Raw genomic sequence first — 20152 nt, forward strand, 5'->3', positions numbered from 1 at the left:
GGGGACTGATGGACATGCAGTTACCGGTCAAAATGCAATGTACATGACATATATAAAAACCATTGTGAAACAGAGGAATTGTAAATTATGGTTACAATCTACCGAAATAAATATTCAATATATTATTATAAACACATTTGTATAGTCTAAGATTGTAATTAAAGTTGTCTTTGTACATACACGGTTATTGGAAATTTGAACAAAAATGTAACATTTAGAGGAGCAAACGTCAACATAAAACAACTGCTTTGGACTTGTAATGTGGCATGATATATCCATAATGATAGGATTAATCTGGTGTGGCAATTAGAATGACTAATCCTCTGGGATGTAGCCTCTATGGAGTTAACTGCATATTGAAGGGAAGAGCCTGATATATTAACAGGGATGCAGAATGATTCAAACGGCTGTCTGGGTTTGTTTGTTTTCTGTTTTTTAAATGAACAGAGAGAACAAAAAAATCATTTGTAATTGCCTCGTTTTTCTTTTAAAAACAAAGCTGTTTTTTTAATTAATTTTAAGCAGTTGGCATCCACAGAAGAGAAACAAAGAAATGAAAGGACTCGATTCACTCATCTTCACAACAATTTACCATCAATGTATATACAGTACATTAATGAAGCATTGTTTAAACTTTAATTATAACAGGGACACACCTAGTATGTTTTCTATGTAGTTCTCCAGTAACAGTATTAAACAACGGTGCTCCATATTGCTTATGAACATATAGATATGAAACCAGGAAACCAATGAATCAAAGAGAGGTGCTAACCTTATTACCACACAGCTAACATGGCATTTGTATTGGTAAACTTCTCATGGGCGTTTAGAGCTGACAGAAAAATTCCTAATGTGGCTAACTGAGTTACAGACGAGGTACATGCACGGACACCAGGCGAGCCCCGGGCGGTCCTGCAGGCCAGCTCCCCTAGTCGTCCTCTTCATCCTCCTCATCGCTGTCCTTCATGGTGATGCCCTGGAGCCCTCCGCCCTCGCTGACCGACGCCGTGGCCTCCTCTACCGTCAGCCGGTTCCGAATGGTCTCGTAGGTTTTGCTGTTCAGGGTGGAGTCCAGCACGCCTTGCAATCGGAAATCCCGGTACGTTTTCTAAAGCAGGGGGAAGGAGGAGACAGCAGAGAGGTCAAGGCTGGTTTGGGAGCCACTCACAGAAGAGGCTGGGGTGCCAAGGAAATCCCAGCCCCACTGGGCACAGCGCAGAGCCTCTGTGCAGTAGCAGGGGTTCCTCTAGGGCGACCATGACCCCCCTCAGAGCAACAAATTGTGTCTGTCTGACAGCCCTGCCTTTGTGGGACCTGCAGGTGGGCTGGCTGCAGGGCTGCACAGGGGCTTCAGAGCAGTGAGGACCAGAGAGAGCTTTAAAAAACGTATGCTGGGGTCTAAAAGCACATCCAAGCAGCAGGGTGAGGCTCTATTGGACTCACTTTCCTGGCTTTAGATGCATTCATCTGCCTGCAAGCGAAGTTATTTTTCTTCACGCAGCAGAATGCCTATCGCCTGTAGCTGCGGACGTGATTACACGTTCCTGGAACGCTCTGTGTTAAATAATCCTACCTACAGGATTGGGATTAAATACGCTAAGTCCGGGATACGGGAGAAAATTGTTCATGTATAAAGATAAGCACATGGCATGTATTTCTTAAATCTCTTTTTCTTCACCTGATTCTGAAACTGGAGTTACATTTCCACAGCTAGCTGTACTTCCCTTGTTATCACGGTTAATTTCCTTGCATGTGAATTTATGTTTAAAAACTTCTCGACTCTGTGTGATAAAACTCTGGTCCCGTAGTTCATGTAATTGTGCTCTGTGCTCTGCATGGGAACTATTTACTGTTCTACTGTTTCAGAGAGTCATTGGATTTGTTGTAGCTGCTTCTGAAAGTAATATTGTTTTAAATAAAGCACAAGGAAGAAAGCTTTCCTCAGCTAGCTGACAAGTAGAAATAATTTGCCTGTGCCTGTTGTTTTCAGTTATGAAAAGCACATTTAATACATTTCAGTTTTAATTTATTCATGCCTTCAATGTGTTCACTGCGCACAAGACCATAAACATTATAAAATACTAGACAAAAAAGCATTAGATAGAACCTAAAATGATCAAAAATATATTTACCCCCTTCTGTGATCTTATTATTTCATGTAAACCACTGTGATTTCACACTGAAATAATTATCATTAGTCCAAGGCACGCACACACACACATATACACATACACGTGCACTCGTGGAAAAAAACGTTACTTTCAGGGTATGTTATCTCACCTTTGGGATCTCTTAGAGTTGATTATACACACCCATTGTAAAGGAAACAACTTCAATTAACTACGAGAACAATCCTCATTTGCATTCTGATGATAATCACAAGCCAGAGCTGGGCTTAAATATTTCTAGTAAAACAGTGCTAAAAAACTTCTGGTTTGATTTAACCCATTTTAACACGAGTTCATGGGTGTGATCGACCATAAAAAGGCTAATTTTGGCGTGCTTATTGTACAGGTAGGGCTGAATAAACAATATTTCCCCTTTTTTTCAGGCAGGTAGTTACTTTCTTATTTACACATGTACTTTGCACCTCTGTGCATTTTAAGTTCCTGTTTACCCATCTGATAAAAATCTTCATTTCGAAGCATCTCGGTGAAGGGCTGAATTTATTTGCCTAGGAGGACACGCCGCACACATGCACTTGCCCCTCTCAGCAGCAAGGCGTTCGCGAAAAACCCGGCGGGCGATTACCTTGACTATCCTAATGAGGGTTTTCAGCTGGTAGATGTGAAGCTGCAGGTCCATGCGGTCCGTCAGCCAGGTGCAGACGACATTCATCGAGCTGGTGTACCATTGCTGAAAGAGAGACAGGACTTCTCCAGCAACCACGTTACGTGCGCGCACCGTGCCCTGCACACGCCGGCATGCGGCGGGACCAAGCTGCCCCTCGGTAATGGGACGTGGCAGGCTTCGGGGGGGAGGCCAGCACCCTCTTTTACGCAGAATTTCCATGCACGAGCCTCTAACTTTTCACAACGACAGCAATCTTACTCGGAGGGGTCCCGGCCACCGGCGGCGCCGCCAGGTTTTTGTAATCCTGTTTTGCCATTGACTTGACTTGGCAGCCGTGGCGGGAGTTTTGGCCCGGTCCAGCTTTTAACCCGTTCCCCGCCCCAGCGAGAGCACAGCCCTGCCTTTAGCACCACACTCGAACTACTTACCGGCTTGAAATCAAACACGACCGGCCACGGGGAGAGTCTGCTTCGGGGCAAGGGTTGGCTGCGGGTGAGGATGCGCAGGCGTGAGCACCCACGGGCACCGCGCTGCGCGGGAAACGCTTTGGTTTCAACCTCGCAGTTAGGAAAAGATGGAAAAGCAGCAAGCGAATGAGCTCGTTGCAAGCTGCCGAATTCGCAGGGCCCCTCCAGGGGCTAGAAATTTTGCTGCTTGCCTGTGAAAAAGGCTTGCAGCTGTGTGGCAGCAGACTGCCAGCCCTGCAGCGCAGGAAGGCTCCGGCGGGCTGCGGATCAGCGCCCTGCTCACGCAGGGCTGGCACTGCACGTCTGACGCCACGGAGCGAGGAGCGAGCCCTCGAGAGAGGCAGAAGCAGGGGCTGCGTGCGGCGGGGGATCACAAAACCTCCCCGCTGCACTCAGCACCACGGCCGAATCCCGAGTGGGTCCAGAACCCCATCGCGGGCTCAGGCTCTGTGCACAGGCACAGCATCTCGCTTGGTCGCTCTGGTTTACTCTTACACATGCACAGAGCAAAACCTGTGCTGCACAGCTGCGGAAATTTATCTAGAACCAGTTAAAGGGAAAAAACAGCCCACAGATCAATTTATAAAAACGCTGATCGAGCCCCATCCAGGTTAGTCTGCAACACAGCTTCCTCCCAGCAAGACTAAAACATTGCATCTGTCAAACTCAGGTATTTTTCCTCTCTCCACCACTCCTTTTTTTCCTGGGCACCAGCATTTGCCATCCAAGCACACGAGCTGACACAAGGCTGAGTGAGGCAAACCCACGTGTCCGAGCTAATGGCACACAGCGTAACACCAACGGGGGCTCAGCACAGATTACCCGACCATAAGGCAACACAGCCAGGGGCTGCTGCCCTCCAGCAGGACCCCGCACGCTGTCTGGGGAAGGGTTTAACCCCACTGTGGTACTTCATGGTGTAACAGCAGCGTGCCTTATCAGCCTATGGCATTACCAAGGGTATTGCAGTGGTATAGGACCTGGTCATTGTGAATGGTCACGATGATAAATCAGTATTAATCTCTTATTGCTACAAATGCTGTTCTAACTGTGCCCAGGCACGGCAGGCCAAATGAAACCTAAATAAAACACGGGACCTGGAGACCCAGAGGAAGCAGCCGCTGCTGTTTGCTGCTTGGTGCTCAGGGGGCTGCACCCCTGGGCACAGTGGGACAGAGTGAGGCCACATGTCCCTGGAGGGAGAGCTGCAGGGCTGAGCTTGGGACCAGCAGAAGAGCAACACCGAGGGCTCCTGCGTCCCACAGCCCCTTTCCAGAAGTCCATGAACTTCACTGTGTGGCTGGGGAGGGAGAGGAGGGCAGCTCCTCTTGTCTCCTGGCTGCTGGGAGGATGACAGCAGAAGGCCGGGCGGCCTCTGCCAGTAATCGCTGCAGCCAGTTCTGGGTCAAGGGACAATTCAGTGAAGATGCCCCTCTACTGCCAGCTCTAGAATAAGTTCCAGATCTTAATAAAATGAAGGAAATAAAGGGATGGAAGAGTCACCAAGTAAATGGCAAGTGGTGATCTTGTGCTTGAGGCTTACACCTTGTGCAACTTGTGGCAGAGACTGGCCCCTCACCTCCAGGACGGAGGTTTGGCAAGAGCTAAGAGTGCAAACAAAACTAATTTGGACAGGAAAGGAGCTCTGTCAGTGACAGAAATCAAGCTCGGCTATGGTTAGCTGTCCCCTGGCCAAAAGAGCAGCCAGGAAGGCCCAGTGGGATCCTGTGCTAGGCCAACTGCTCCAGGTGGCCAGCCAGGAGGGTCACAAAGGGACTGCCTGGGGTCTTTAAATCAAAATCCACAGAGGAATAAAGCAAAGGTATGTTGCAGGCCCTCTCCCTTCCACTGCTGCCTCTCATCTTCCATGAAATGTCCTGCTTCTGGGTGCCTCTGCCTCCCCTGGCTGAGTGAGACGAGGGCTGGGCCTGCCAGCCCTGCGCCGTGCACACCTGCACTGCTTTACTACAGATACAAAATAGAAATAACACTTTCTGCCCAGAGGTTATCAGCAAGGTGACATTGCAATGGTCATGCCGTGGCCTGTGCCCACTTCAGCAGGGCCAAGGGAAGGCACCTGAGGGAGCTGCTCGCACACAGCAGCGCCACAGCAGCACGTCCCGTAACTCCCATCAGCCCTAATAATGTCCAGCTGCCTTTTAATGAGCACACACAATTCTGCCGCTGTGAGACCTTCAGCTTCAGCTAAATTAAACGTTTGGTTGTGTTTCTGGTAGCTGAACTGTGGGGAGATGGGCTCAGCCGCTTTGGGACCGTGGAAGGAGCGCTGCTCCTCCCCAGGGCTAAGTTACTCCAAAGACTTTCTGCTTCATGAAAAAAAGAAAAAAAAAAAAAAAAAGACAAAGTGTAATTCATTGATCTTGATACACAAAACCGTCACGTCACTTCATAGAGCACACACCAACTGCTGAATTTCAGCCCTGCATATTCATAAAAATAAGTTAGCCCATAAATTAAATGTTCCCTTTAGCTAGCACTAGTGTTGATGTGCTATAAGACGCACGAGCCCTCTGATTCATGACTAACCCACCAAAGAGGATAACATTTGCATATGATTATATTATTAAAAAAAAACAACAACAAAGCCAAATGCTCCCGAATGGGAACGTGATCGCTTCAGACAAAAGAGCGCGGCGCGGTCCTGGCGTGACACCGGGCGGCTCTGCCCTTCCCAAAAGGGCCAAGGGGTTCCTCGGGGCTTGTCCCCATGCACGAGGTGCAGCAGGCAGGGCCCAAACGTGCCCACAGGCTGTGCCACGGGGCCACAACACATCTCAGGCACATTTCTGGAGTCTGAGCGCCAGCTGAGCTGTGGCACGGGCACACTAAACTAGCTAATAGAGAGGCAAATGTATTTTCTCAAAACTCATCACACCTGGTTATAAAGAACCTCAGCACTGCTCCCAGCTCCACGGACCCCAGCTTCACATATTGCTCCCCGCCATGCACACATTACTGAGGGCACCTCACATCCCTCCCGGCCACCCACGGATAATCTGAACTCACTCAAAGGGCCCGGGGCAAGGGATAGCACAGCATGACCTGGGTAACAGCTGGGGAAATGCACACAAAGCACTTAGGATGGCATCAGAGCCCAGGAACAGTAAGCAGGCACCCTATTTGCACAGCTAGGGATGAAATTCCTCTTTGCTGCTGCTCACCTGGGGGGACGAGGTGGCCATGGGCAGCTGGGATGCTCCTGGACAGGCCTTAGAGGAGCAGAAGCACACCATGGGGCTGGGTTGAGGGCTGCCCATGCCATGCCCCAACCAGAGCCATAGGCTGGCTCATTCTTTTTTTCTTTTCTTTCTTTTTTTTTTTTTTTTTTCCTTTCCCCTTTCTTGAATGCAAATGCATGATCAATAAGTTGCTGAAATAGCAAGTTTATCTCTGAATATATAAATTGCAAAAATTGATATGAATAAATCTTCAAGTAACACACTGAGTGTGGCACATTTCAAAGAAAAAAAAAAAAAAAACACAAAACACCCAAAACCAAACCCACCAACAAAAAAAAAACCCCGTGCTGGGTTCCTGCGCTTTCCGGGAGGTGGTGTCATTACACATACCCAGGAACATCTGCAAACCCCCGTCTTCTTTGGTGCGAGCTGAATGGAAGCCTGACCTCCTGTTCCTTGCCATGAACCTGGAGTTCACACTCATATTTTCCATGTTACAGGAAGCCGCAGCTCACCCCAGGGGTGCTGCAAACAGAATCTCGTAAGCCAGATGCAACACTGCTTCTTAAGGCACCTGAAGGAGCTGTGCTCTGCATTCAAAAGCTTACATACTAGTAGCTTAAGGTCACTTCAGCTTTTGTAAAGAGCGGGACAAAACCAGGAATGCTTATAGGGCTGGGTTGTCAGCAGGGTAGCAGAGGGATTACAAGGAACCTGTGACTCTGCCTCTTTCTGCCTTTACTGGTAGTTTTTTTGTGTGTGAACAAGTGCCATACAACAGATTGAGGCTGGTATAAAGGCCTGGGACTGTGCAAGAGCACCCCGCTGAGCCTCAGCTGTGCTTGCAATTAGCAATAGGCATGAAATGATTATTGTTGTGGTGGCTGATGGCAATCTGAAGTGACAAGTTTTATGGGGGAAGTTGTAGTAGGGATGTTCAGCAAGTTTCTGCAAACCATTAATCGAAGGCTGCTGCACGGTTTAGTCAAAGCTATTTTATGTCACTGCAAAGGTCTCCCAAGGATGCTGAAAGAATATTTTGCTGTTCTCAGTGCCTCGGAATGGAGTTTTTCTAGGTCAGGGATTCTTTACTGCCCTATTTAGTGTCAAAAATACCCATTTGCCTCAAATTAGCAGAAAGCTTGTAGTTAAGGGCTGGAGATTAGGCATACAAAATTACTCAGCAGGTGACTGCTGGGTGGATTTGGGGGTTGAGAAGTCTTTAAAACTGACTACAAGACATTATATACTTCTGACAAAAGAACATAGTAATCCTACCTGCTTGCTTTAACCACTGTTGTTTGTCTATTATGATGTGCTTTAATGCCCATAAGAGCAAAACTACTGGTGATACTACTCAATTACCATAGTAACTCTCCCCTGTGACCTCTCATTTCAGCCCTCGCTTTCCAACCAGAACCAATCCAAGCAGGGCAAATCTATTTAAAACTGTGACACACACGGCACAAGGGAACTCCGAACGCCGGCTGGCTCCCTCTCTTTGTCTGGGACACCGGCTTGTTTTGAAACGCTGAAAGGGAGCTTTGAAATGAAGCCTTGAATCCAAGGTGTTTCGAGGTACGTGGCTTGGTGCTGGGAGGCCGCCTCTGCTGCAGCCCCAGTCCGGCCAGCACGGGGCAGGGGGAGGAGAGAGAGATCTGTGTGATCCTATGGGCCTCATTTCCCCAAGGAAAGCTCAGTCTGCTCTCAGGCAAGAGCCCTTTCTCAAAGTGACTTGATGGGAAAAGAAAAAAAGTAAAGTAGAAGCCACCAAACCTCATGCCCCCAGCCCACAGGCCAGCAGTGTGGCTGGGACGTGTGGTGGGGCTGCACCTACAGCTGCTGGCACACGACAGCTCACCGAGCTGTGTCCATCCCGAGTCCAGGAGGCTCTGGGATCAAATCTAGGATTTGGTGATGTCCAGGGATCAGCTTAGCTTGCACACACGGTTGCCAGCTTTGCAGTGTCCTGTGTGCCTCACAGCCGAGCTGCTCTGGCAAGGTCTGCCCCTGTAGCATGTCCCCCGCTCACACTCAGCCTCGCTGGCACACACGGAGCTGCCCGCAGGCCTGACATCCAGAGCTCAGGCTGCTTGACAGCAGCACTGAAGGACCTCTCCTGTCCCTCTGGACTTGTGTGACCACCAGGGCTTTCCTCTCCACCTTCCCTCAATGGCTTTGAGGCAGTTGCAGTCATTGCAATCCTAAAAACCTGGGAATGACAGCAAGGAAGAAGTGCAGAGACTCCCGGCCAATAGTTTCCTCCTCCTTTCTTTAAAAAAGGAGAGGCCAAACCTCACCATACACTACAGAGCACACAATCCTGACTTGAGAGCCTCCCAAAAACTTGCTGAGATGCCACAAGAGGATGACAGCAGTGGCCAGCCCCGTGCTAACAAGGTCCGTGATGGCCCCACAGGCACAGCCCCGCGGCTCGGAGATGGGCACAGCCCTTCTGCCACGCGAGGAAGGAGGGAGAGGCACATTTCTCCCCGGCAAACATGTTTTCTGGATGGAAAGCTGAGACCTGCCCACACAGCGGTCCCTGCCACACTTGTTCATGAACTTCTCTTTCCACAGCTCAAGGAAAACCACGCTCTGCTCCGGGCATCGCTACACGCCGTCTGCGAGGAGACCCCTGAGCCTGCTCCTCCATGAGGCAGGCCAAAATTTTGGCTACAAAACCTGCTCTGGCACTGAATGAGCCCCACAGGCTCAGTGCATCCATCTGAGTCACATCCTGCCCATGTCAGTAACAAACCAGGGACTGTCCTGACATGGAGGTGCTGAGGATTTGGCCCACTCTGCCACGTCTTGTAGGGCCAAGGCTCAGGGACGCCGCCGGGTGCGCCCGGCCTTCCCCAAGCGAGGGCATCAGCACGGCCCCGCCGCGCTACGGGCACGAAGTTTGGCGGCACACAGCTAAACAGAAAATACGCCATGAGTTAATATCACGGGCATTGATCAGCTAGTCTTACAATTAATGCTTCCAATAAAAAAAAAAAAAAAAAGCTCCCCCTTTTTATTCAACAGAATAAGAAATTAAACACTTGTGGGCTCATTCTAAAGAATGAATGAAATTGAATAAGCTACCTAGCACTTGAGATTCCCAGCGAGTGCTTGAATAGAGCAAACCTCCTGAGTTGAATGGATTGCCTTTTGGGACCAATTTGTCTCTTTTCACTCTTTATTCCTCCTTTTTTGCTGACAGATGTACAAAGGCGGAACTGCGCTGTGCAGCTTAGCTACATGCACCCACAGCAGCTGTCACTTTTGTCGAGCAAGTTAATCAAGCAAATGCCACCATATCCCACTTTCTATAAGGAACAACATGTTATAGACAGTAGTCTTGGGAGACGGGGAGGGAGGGAGAGAGACTTTATTTTAACTTTGAGTAGCTGTTTTTTTTTTTTTCCCCCTCTGTGTGTAAAAAAAAAAAAAAAAAAAAAAAGGCAGCCAAACCTGGTAGCACAAGCTGACACTTTTGTTTTCCCGGAGAACAAATATTTAATATGATTTTAACTCTAATTTGTACTACGGGGAGAGCTGTCCGGTTTTAATTAAATTTAAGGGACTTAGGGAACGCGGTTGAAAAAGAAATGGAAGCTTTTTGTTTGTGTTAACGCTTGTTGATAATAATATATTGATTGTCAATCGCTAAGCCCAAAAGATTAGTGGAGCAAATACTATTATCTGAATGCCACAAGTGAAGTGCGAGCTTCCCTTCCCTGCTTGTCCCTTTGTGCGGCAGTTTGAATCGCGGCTTGTTATTTATACATTTTCTTTGATAAAACCAACTTGTGTGGCTGATTTTTTTTTTTGAAACCCTGCCTCATTAAGTGCATAATGGCATTTACGTGTGGGGCTTTCTGCTTTTTAGCCCGTCAGGCTTAAGCTGATATTCCTCTCTCACGAGCGTGTTTCAAAACTTGGGATGCTCGCAAACAATCGGGGACGCAGCAATATTGCAGCTATCAGCTGCTCTCCTGCCACTGCCACGGGCTCCAAAAGAGCAGAACATTATCTGCAGGGCGTAAATAAACAAGCAGGTACCTTCCCACTACGCCTGACCATAATGGGGCTGCTCGCTGGGTAGTTTTTCTGTCGCAGGCAAGGCTTTAAGTGGGCACACTTTGGGAAGTGTGCCTTCCCGTGCCGCTCTGCCGAAGGCACAAAGCGCAGCCCCGAGAGGTCTGCTGGCAGCCCGCTCTGCTCCCTCGAATCCCCAGACTTCAGAAAGCATCTTTTCTTTCAGAAAATAAATCTAAGTTTTGGTAACAGACTGCGTCGTGCTGATTTAACGTCCCCGGAGGGTCTTTGGTGGGGTTTGTTTGGGCACAGTACGCATAGGGCAGAAGGGTTTGGGGTACGTGAGCTCCCCAACACACTCTGGACCCGAGACCCCCATGAGCAGATCCTCTCATCAGCACTGCTCTGGCATGGCTCAGTGTACGGGGGGTAAATGGGCCTCACGGGGGCAACATGCCTCCTATTTTCTGCATCAAAGCTCCCTATATTAAACTCCACATTAAATTCTAGAGGTCTAGAAAAGTGCTAACAATTTAATTAAAATCCCTTGAAACCCCAGGATCTTAAAAAAAAACATATATATATATACACACACATACATTACTTTATTCTATTAAAACCTCATGGATGTGTCTGGAGTGCCCCAGGTCAGGATCACACTGAGCTGTTACCGAAATAAACGGCTGTACATTTTTTCCAGTGTGACAGACTTCCACTCTGGCCCCGGATTTGTCGTGTCCCTGTACTGGTATCAGTACGGGCGCACGCAGCGTACTGAGCATCCGCCCAGCCCTGTGATTTCTGGATGCCTTTTACTCTATACTATATTTGTTAACCGTGAAATTTCATTCACATTGACAACGTAGCTATACGAGGGAGTTACAAAGTCAAAGGGGCTCGATATTAAAATAATCTGTAGTATTATTTAATAATGTCACAGTCCCAGCGTTGCATAATAGGGTTAAGCTGCTAGCCAGAGCGCCTCATCATCTGTCTAGGATGCAAATGGCATCACCGAATTACATTATCTTTTCTTTTTTTTTTTTTTTCCCCTTTCTCTTCCCAAAAATAAACCACAAAAAAACTTTGAATCGCGTAAGAGCTCTGCCTTCAAACAGAGAAGAGAATTCAGAATGAAAGCAGACCCGGGCGCGCCGAAGTGCCGCACGCTTTTTGCAGTACATATGGTACCTGCGCTCACCCACTGCTCGGGGATGGCAGCCCCAGGCTGGCGCTTCACCCTCAGCTGGTGCCACGCCGGGTGCGAAGGGGCTCGGGCACGGCCGTGCCATGGGGGCCGGGGTGCGGGTCAGCCCCTCGTGGGTACGGCTTCAGACTGCACACAACTCATCCTGCGTGCTGCTCGCCGCCAATTTCTCCTCGCTCCTAACCCTGAAGCATTTTATTCCTTTCTGGGGAGGGAGAAAGAGGATGGGGCATCTGTGTTGCCAGCGGGACCAGGGTCTCCATCAGAGAAACAAGCCCAGGGATGACACCTCTCGAGCTCCCTGCACTCGGTGCCGTGCAGCACCAGGTAACCCCAGACGTGCTCTGCACAGCCACAACCCCACGCACCCGGCTGGCTGAGGGGCTGCTTGCTCTGAACACCAGCACTTCATGCTAGGTTCGCCCATGGCAGCTCTGCACCCAGCCTGAGCTACCAAGGGACCAGCAGACAGCTGCAGCTGGGGATATATTGCTCTTCCAGAGCAGCCCCGTGCCTGCATGCATAGGACCGGCTCTAAGGGGACCCACCTCCACCGGCTCCAGGTGTGGGGCTGGCACTGGGGTCCTTGGTTCCCCCTCTGCAGCAGCGTGCCCCGCACTCGCTGCAGAGCTGTCAGCCAAAACCCCAAACCTGCTGCTCTCCAGGACACTGCAGACCTCAGTTTTCCTAAATAAAAGAGCTTCTGCTGAAAAGTGTCAAAAGCAATGCAAAGCCACTTCTGTACGGATGCCTGTGCTCAAATACTTTTTTTAACCTGTAAAATATTCTCTGCTTATTTCCATTTTTCAAAAAAGAAATGAAGTTGACATGTTAAAATCCAGGTTTCTATATAAAGAAGCGCGGTATAACACCGTATCCACACAGTGTGCTGCTTTTTTTCTGTCCTGATTGCAGGGCCTTGGGAGTGCAATGCTATCCCTGTGCCGCTGCGTGCAGGGCTGATCAACAAGGTGCACTCCGGTCCTAAAATGGAGTATTTTAATTACACCTGTTATTAGGTCGAATCAGAAGCCGTCCCAAAGTGGGATGTGGGAAACTTCAGCTGGCTCCTTCACAGCCTGCAAACTCCCCAGAGCAGCAAGTGGCTGCCCGGGTATCTCAGCCCTGGAGGTTTTGTGGGCACAGGAGGAAGCAGCTCTGCTCCTGATGGAGGGGACCTGCTCCCTCCCTGAGCCTTTTTCTGGCAGCATAAGCCCTGGCTGAGGGTGAAACAGCACAGGAAAAGGGAAAAGCTGCAGATCAAGAGCAGCAAAGCGACCTGCAACAGCAACTAATCCCCCAGGCACTGCTGCCTGGTGCAGCAACAGCAGGGGCTGCGTGGGGCCAGGCTGCAGAGCGAGGAGACAGGAGCATGGGGCTGTTCGCGCTCCCCTGTATGCACAGCCGGTCCCTTTAGGCAAACGGATGGAGTATGCCTTCTCCCTGCAACACACCTCTTGCCCTAAATCTGCCTGGGGTACTCACTGCTAGGGGGGAGTAAATGCCCTTGTGCTCCGTGCCTGCCCCAACGCAAACAAGCCGAGCTCTCCGGCGCTCTGAAGTGCCGTGTGGATCATGCCAGCGAGCCTGTGCTGACCTCAGAGCAACGGAGCAATCAGTCTGCCTTCTTAGAATGATTAATGGAAAATCTCCTCTGGAAAAGAAATCAAATTAACTGTCTTCAACCAAATGTCTACTGGAACAGGAAAAGCTGTTCTGATAAAGACATTTAGGAGGAAAAAACCCTTACGAGCATTTAAAATCCAGTGACAGATCTAGGACTTATTTTATTAAGACTCTCCCCACAATAAATTACACGGAGCCTACTTAAAGGAGCACTTCATAAAGGAAATGCAGTGGTGGGGATGTAGGAGAGGCCACTCGCAGCGTGTGCCTGCTGCCAGGACGCTCTCGGATGGGACCGCACGGGACGAGGGCAATGCAGGCGATGGCCACACTCAGCTCTGCTCCAACAGGGACGGGGGAAGAAAAAGAGGCAGCCAGAGCAAAAGGTGCATGCTGTGCCTCCTCAAGGCAAAGGGAGTTTGTCCCCCTCCCTGAAAATACACGGAAAATCGCCATCACAATTTCAGAGCCTTTTTAATTCCAGCAGCACAGGTACAGGTCCCTGCCGAGACCCTGCGCTTCCTCGAGATCCCTCTGCTAATTGTCTTCGTTTCACAACTCACTCAGGGGAAAGAAAAAAAAAAAAAAAGGCAAAAAACAGCGAAGAAGAAGAAATAGCTCAGTGGAGGCCATATCAGGATGGGAGTGGGAGAGAGTTAGTGCCCTAATGAGCAGTCGAGCTGCGTAGGAGGGAAGCGGGTTGTTGTCTGTCTCAGAAAGCGCCGAGCGCGGCTGCAGGCAGCTCTCAGATGAGAGCCGAGCCCAGCGCGCAGCCTGATATCCGTTCTTCCCCTGATCCTGCAACCCGTCCTCCTATGAGTAATCCTAACTCACAGTGAGTAGCTCCGCTGACTCACGGCCAGGCTTTTGGGCTCGAGGACGGGAAGGCGAAGGTGGGGCGAGAAGGGCGCTCTTCTGGCATGTGGCTGTGCAGCGCGAGGCTGATGCGCCGAATAAACGCCACGATCCTGCAAGCACTCCCTGAAGGAGCTGCCAAAATTCGAGTGGGTAACCCCGCTGAAGTCAAAGCTTCGATTTTAAGACCAGGCTAATGCCTGGCTGCCTGCACAGGGCTCGCTGGATTAACTGATGTAGCTGTCAGCCTGTGTTGGGTAATTTTCCTGGATGCTCAGGTGTGATAGCAGCCTCCAAACAGCGGGTACTGAAACGTGCTGAGCTGCTGTTGAATCCTCCAGTGAAGCAGCGAGAGGTGCCCAGCCAGCTCCCCGGACATCTGTATAAGGATGCTGGTGAAGACTGAGACCCACGGGGCTCCCTGCATGCTCACGGCCTCTGACATTCCCAAGTCAGCTACCAGCAGACAGCCTCGAGCAGTGACTGCAGGACCAGTGCTCCTGCTGGGCTCTTGGCTGGGGAAAAGCAACTGAAAAGCACTGGATGTCACCCTGGGAAGTCACTGCTGCTGCCTGAACAACCCTGCTGAGCACAGCACCTGCCCGAGCCTCCACCTGAGCCCTAGGGGTGGGACCTGGCCAGCGCCCCGGCTGGATCCCACCGATGCCACCCCGACGCCGAGCTACAAAACTGCCTTCGTCTTGCAGACACAGAGGGACCTGCTTGCTTGTTTCATGCGAACTGCTCCGTCTGCTATCCCGGCTGTGACACAGACCTTCGAGGAAGCAGAACATACACAGTGACAGTGAAGTGGTAAAACCGCCTTCTGCAGAAAGCAGCGCGCTCGGTGCTGCAACTCCTGCCGCCTCCCCGGGCGGTAGCAGTGCTATCAGTGCGTGATTAAGTTCTTACCAGACTTTTTGGTAAAGGCAACCTCCCTGATCTGATAACTGCCAAGGACAAGCCAAATACACAGGGTCAATCTATGCACGTTTAATCCCCAGCAGGCAGATTAAGTGTATAATTGACCCATATAATCCATGTATCATCTCCAGTGAAATGTTTTCTATGTCCGGTTTAGGCAGACGTGAGGCCCATAAGAAAGCTATCAGAGGCACAGAATTACCATGGCAGTGGATTTCATCAAAGTTGGAGATGGCTTTTTAATCACTGATCTCAGAGACTGCTAGATTTAAGCAGATGAACTGGCACTAAGCACATCTGTTTTAATCCTTATCTTCTACTCAGGCTGGTGTCTTCAAGAAGTACAAGGAGGAAAGAAATAAATTAATTTTTTTTTTTAGGTCCTCGCAATCTTAGGAGCTTCTCTGGGTGTTTTGATCTCTCATATCAAAAGCGTGTTTTTGTTTTTTTCGGTAAGATATTGAATTAATCATCAGAGAGAAAAATGCCATCTGCGCTATTTCGGGACTGCCTCGGGATGCTGGAATTCGCAGGATCTCGGGCAGCTCACGCAGCGCTCGGTAGCCTTTTGCGTACACGATACTTGCCTGCGACCGGGTAGGAGCTATTCTGCTCTGGTTTACAGTAGTGTTTACCAATTTATCAGGAAGGAAGGTTGGCATTCACACTAGCTACTAGTCAGTCATTCACTCCCTGGATCACATATGTTCTGGCGGGCTGAAATCTATCCTGCGTGCACCTCAGGGCATGTGTAAAGACACACACGTACGCACGTATAAATAACTTCTACTAAAGAGAGCCTTTACAAGTGAAACTCCTGCTGCTTTCAGCAAAAATTATGGATGCACAAACTCTGATCCTACCAAACATGAGTGCCCACAGGGAGCTGGATTTTGCAGGATTGGTCTGAAGACTCAAAATCCCTCTGCAGGCATTTTTCCAGGTTTAAAATACACCTGCCTGCCCCTGTCCGATCGTCCCTCCGAGCAGCCACATCCCGCATGTCAGCCCCCATCCTTCTGGGGAAAAAGGGATAAAATTGTGCTCTCCATCAGGCACTAAGGAGAGCTTGAGATCCGTCTGTGCCGCATGCAAAGCCTCGCAGTGGTTCAGATCACAAAGCACACAGACATGCACAGAACCACGGGGAAGGGACGCATGCCACGATGCTATTCTTAAACTCTTCTGTTACCAGTGCTCCGTACCAACGGGTCTTATTACAGTGTTTTAGCTTTAAATGTTATCAAATTAGTGAGCCAGGCCAAGTAAATAAGTCATGTTACTCTGCAGTAAACAGCACTGCCAAAAAGCTAGTTAGGTTTTGATTACCAGCAGAACTCCACGATCAATCTGTTCGTTCAATGATCCCAAGAATACAGATTTTTTAAAATTAAGATGATGACTCTATTTTGGGGGGATAAAAAAAAAAACAACAAAAACCAACAACCCTGACTAATTTGCAGAATTAAGAGGATTAACACACAGACCACACAAAAATACTACAATAATCTTCCCCAAACACTGTTATCCTCCAAAGGGCACAGTCCTGTACGGCAGGTGCAAAAAGGGGAAAGGGTGTGGGGAAGGAGACAGAGCTTCTGAGCTAAAAAATGCTATCAAATGCCAAAAGATATGCATTAACCCAGCTTCTGTTGGGAAATGGCCTGACGAGCACCCTGCAGCCCCTGCTGCGGGGAGGAAACAAAGAGGGGAAATGAATGGAAATGCTGAGCAGGGCTGCGGAGGGACGTGGGGGATCGGGAATAACCCGGGACTGCAAACCCCATTGAGCACACAGGAGGCAACCTCACCCTGCACAACGCTGCCCTTCCACTACTCTAAGCTAAAAAAAAAATCTGAAGTCCTTCCCAGAGGGCACAGAAAGGTGATTTAGCCCTACGCTGTGACCAGAGGAGCTTTCTGGAGCTGTTTACCTGCCGCTGGAGCACACCTTGCCAGAGGACATCCCGACAGGACTGACCTCCCGGCTGGGGTAAGCAGCACCACTGTGCTAAACCAGCTGGGGAGGTGCCCTCTGAAGTGCCAATAATCTCATTGCCTGGAGAAACTCCTCAGCTAAGAGGATTGCTCTGCAGCTACAGGAAGGAGCGAGAACAACCCCGACACAAGAGTAATTCAGCATCCTAAATAGCATTTTTGGCCATTGCTCTGCTCTTTCTTATTCAAAAGATAGCTGGTGCCTAAAACCCCGTAGGGAAAGGAGACCTACAGAGCTTGAGGGCTCCTTGGCTGCATCCCCCTCCCTCCTACAAGCCAAGGGCCCCCAGCCTGCCCCGCTGGAGGGAGCACACTTTGTGGGCAAAACACCTGCAAAGAGGGAGGCTGGCAGCACCGGGTCCCACCTTGCCTTGTCTCACTCCAGGGAAATTTGTGGGCAGCAGGGAGGGAAGGAAAGATTTTGCACTTTTCGCTTTCCACCAAGGTAGCTGCTCTTTTTTTTTGTTGTTGTCAACCGTTAATTTGCTTAAAACGCGCCTTGGTAAAACTAAGGACTGATCAAACTGAAACCAATATTTGCGCTAATTACAGCTTTTGGAAAATCGGCAATAATGGCCCAAAGGGTATAAACACACCAACTGTGAATCACAGGAAACCGATGAGGGAAAAGGCAGTGTGGGCATTGAAAAGAACAGTCCAGATGAGCTCTGGAAATCGAACTGCTCGCGGAATAAATTTCCCCACAAACGAGCAGTGCACTCGCAGGCCCGCTGCAGATGGAAGCGACAGTCTTTTGTTTTGTGTTTTGTTTTGATTTTTTTTTTTTTTTTTTGGTTTTTGTTCCTCCCCTTGCCTGCTCGATGGGTGATGTGCGGCTGGTGCTCAGCGCTGCGAACTCTCCCGAGAGGGGCCCGGGGAGGCAGCGGCGTGCTCCGTGCATGAATGAGGCGTTCTCAGTGGATATGGGTCATGCTAGTAGATGTACACAGTAAGATTATTTGACTCTAATTCATGCCACTTGATATAATGTGATAAAACATTTGACATGAGAGATAAGTTCCATTTTAATCCGATAGGGTGCGGGGGAAAGAAAGAGTGGGAATTAAGAAGGAGGAAGAGGTTTCCGAGGGAAAGGGGATGCGCAGAAAGAGAGGCTTTGAGTAAAAGAGGAGGTTGATTGGAAGGAAAGCAGCTTTCCCTACACACTGAGGAAGCAAACGAGCGAGTAGAGAAAGCGAGTCAGATTGTTACAGTGCCAGAGCCGGGAGCTGGAGATGGCACTGCCGAGAGATGAAAGGAAGGAGAGTGGGAACAGAAGCTGCTTCGAACAGAAATCGCTATATGGACAGATACCCTAAGAGAGACTGAGACACTAATGCTACAGGCTGGCCATTAGCAGAAAACCTTGGCTATAGAACAGCTACAAGGACAGAAAGGCTGTAACACAACAAGAGCAGCAGAAACAGATATACTGGTTAACATGCATCCAAATCCAAAACAAACGGGCAACACAGGTCACTGTTCTCCTAGAGTCCAATTCATTTATTTCATGCCAACAAAAGTAACTTTGGACCTTTAGGTCAGCCTCCTGCCACGCCATTTTTGCCAAGGAGACCATGTTTGAACTTGACCTTTGGTGTCAGGCACCATCGCATGGACATCTGGAAATGTGAAAGTCCATTCCTAACCAGCTCTGTTTTGGTTAGTTTTTTAAATTTACTATGCTTTAATTTGCTGTCAGCTTTGGAGTGCTTGTCAGTGACAAACATTGCAAAATGTGCAGAGGAGATGGTCCTCAGCAAATGCATCCGCCAGAAAACTGGCTGAGATTTTAACAACGAGAACAATGACCAAGATGTGTTGTTAACGAGAGATTTTCCACAAGCTTAAACATAGTGAGGGCTCTTTTAGAAGATGCTGTTCCCTTGAAATCCACGCACAGACAGACCAAGACACAGTACACTAGAGTAGAGATTTAAAGCAGGCAGAGAGCAGATACGAGCCTTAGTCAGAAAGAAAGGAAAGATTTATTTATTTTTTAAAGCTAAAACCAATAAATTTTCTCAAAATGTGACTTATCCTCCTGTCTTATTTTGTCACATTTTGGGTCTCTCCTGCTTGGTGTCCAAGGAGGAGAAGGCATTTACTTACATCAAATAACCTTTCTATATACATCTCCTCATTGACCTTATCACGCAGGACATCCTGAGAGTGGCGGACAAATGTCACATAGGCATCAGCAACATCCATCCCCGGCTTCTGCATGGGGGAGAGAAGAAGAAGAGAGAAAGAGAAACGTGAATACGCTGCAGGGGCAGCTCCTCCGTGTACCCTCAGCGCTGCTTCTCCTTTTCCTCTGTCTCTCTCCTGCCGCCCTCGTGCAATTCACCCCTTCCTTACCTGCCGTGGTGAGAACGGACACGGTGTGCCCCACACAGCCCTGTGCCAAGCACAGGACCACGCAGAGACACTGTCTCCATCTCTTCTTTTGCCTAGAGTGCAGCAGTCAGAGCACAGCTCTCCCTCACCACGCCGATGCCAAGAAGCTCTCCTGCTACGCTCGGTGCCGCTGACCTAATCAGCCAAACAGCCGGGCTGCGGATCTGCTGCTTGCTCGTGGCACCTGCCACACGCGAGCCCTCTGGGTTCTGAAGGCAGAAAGCCCAGAGCTGCCCTCACTTTTTTTCTCCCGAGGTGTGGGGATGTGAGCAGCAAGCAGCTGGCGCTGCAGGAGGCATGCCAAAATCCCACCGCTTCGCCTGCTCGGACCCTGCCTTCAGCTCACACTGCTGCTCTTAGGGAGAAATTGGGTAAATGTCAGGGATTTACGTCTACAGGAATGGTCAGGGCACTGCTAAATGCCAGGAATTCAGCTCTGCAAGATCCAGGGGATAGCAGCATTTCTGCACGGAAAGTGGGAACTGAGGCAGGCTGCGGGGAAAACACTTAAAAACAATTCCTGTTCGAGTTCGTATCGCCTGTTACATTGAAATCCAACTTACCTCAAAGGAAACCCATTAAAATACTGTAACAGGAGTCATTACAAGAGCTGCCACAAAATCTTAAATTTCCATGGCACGTTGTAAGTTTGT

General features: G+C 49.4%; 1 protein-coding gene across 5 annotated transcripts in view; it reads right to left on the reverse strand.

Moving 5' to 3' along the window:
- Positions 1-572: 572 nt before the first annotated feature.
- CADPS (calcium dependent secretion activator) overlaps positions 573-20152 on the reverse strand; it is a 194854-nt gene continuing 175274 nt past the window's right edge. For all 5 annotated transcript variants that reach the window (XM_032193989.1, XM_032193988.1, XM_032193987.1 and 2 more), the window contains 3 exons: positions 19212-19319; positions 2752-2856; positions 573-1108 (listed from right to left, as the gene is read on the reverse strand). In XM_032193989.1, coding sequence (XP_032049880.1) covers positions 929-1108; positions 2752-2856; positions 19212-19319 — 393 coding nt within the window. In that variant the 3' untranslated portion in view covers positions 573-928. The remainder of the gene's footprint in view (positions 1109-2751; positions 2857-19211; positions 19320-20152) is intronic.

Source organism: Aythya fuligula, chromosome 10, assembly GCF_009819795.1.
Source record: "Aythya fuligula isolate bAytFul2 chromosome 10, bAytFul2.pri, whole genome shotgun sequence".
Lineage (NCBI taxonomy): Eukaryota > Metazoa > Chordata > Aves > Anseriformes > Anatidae > Aythya > Aythya fuligula.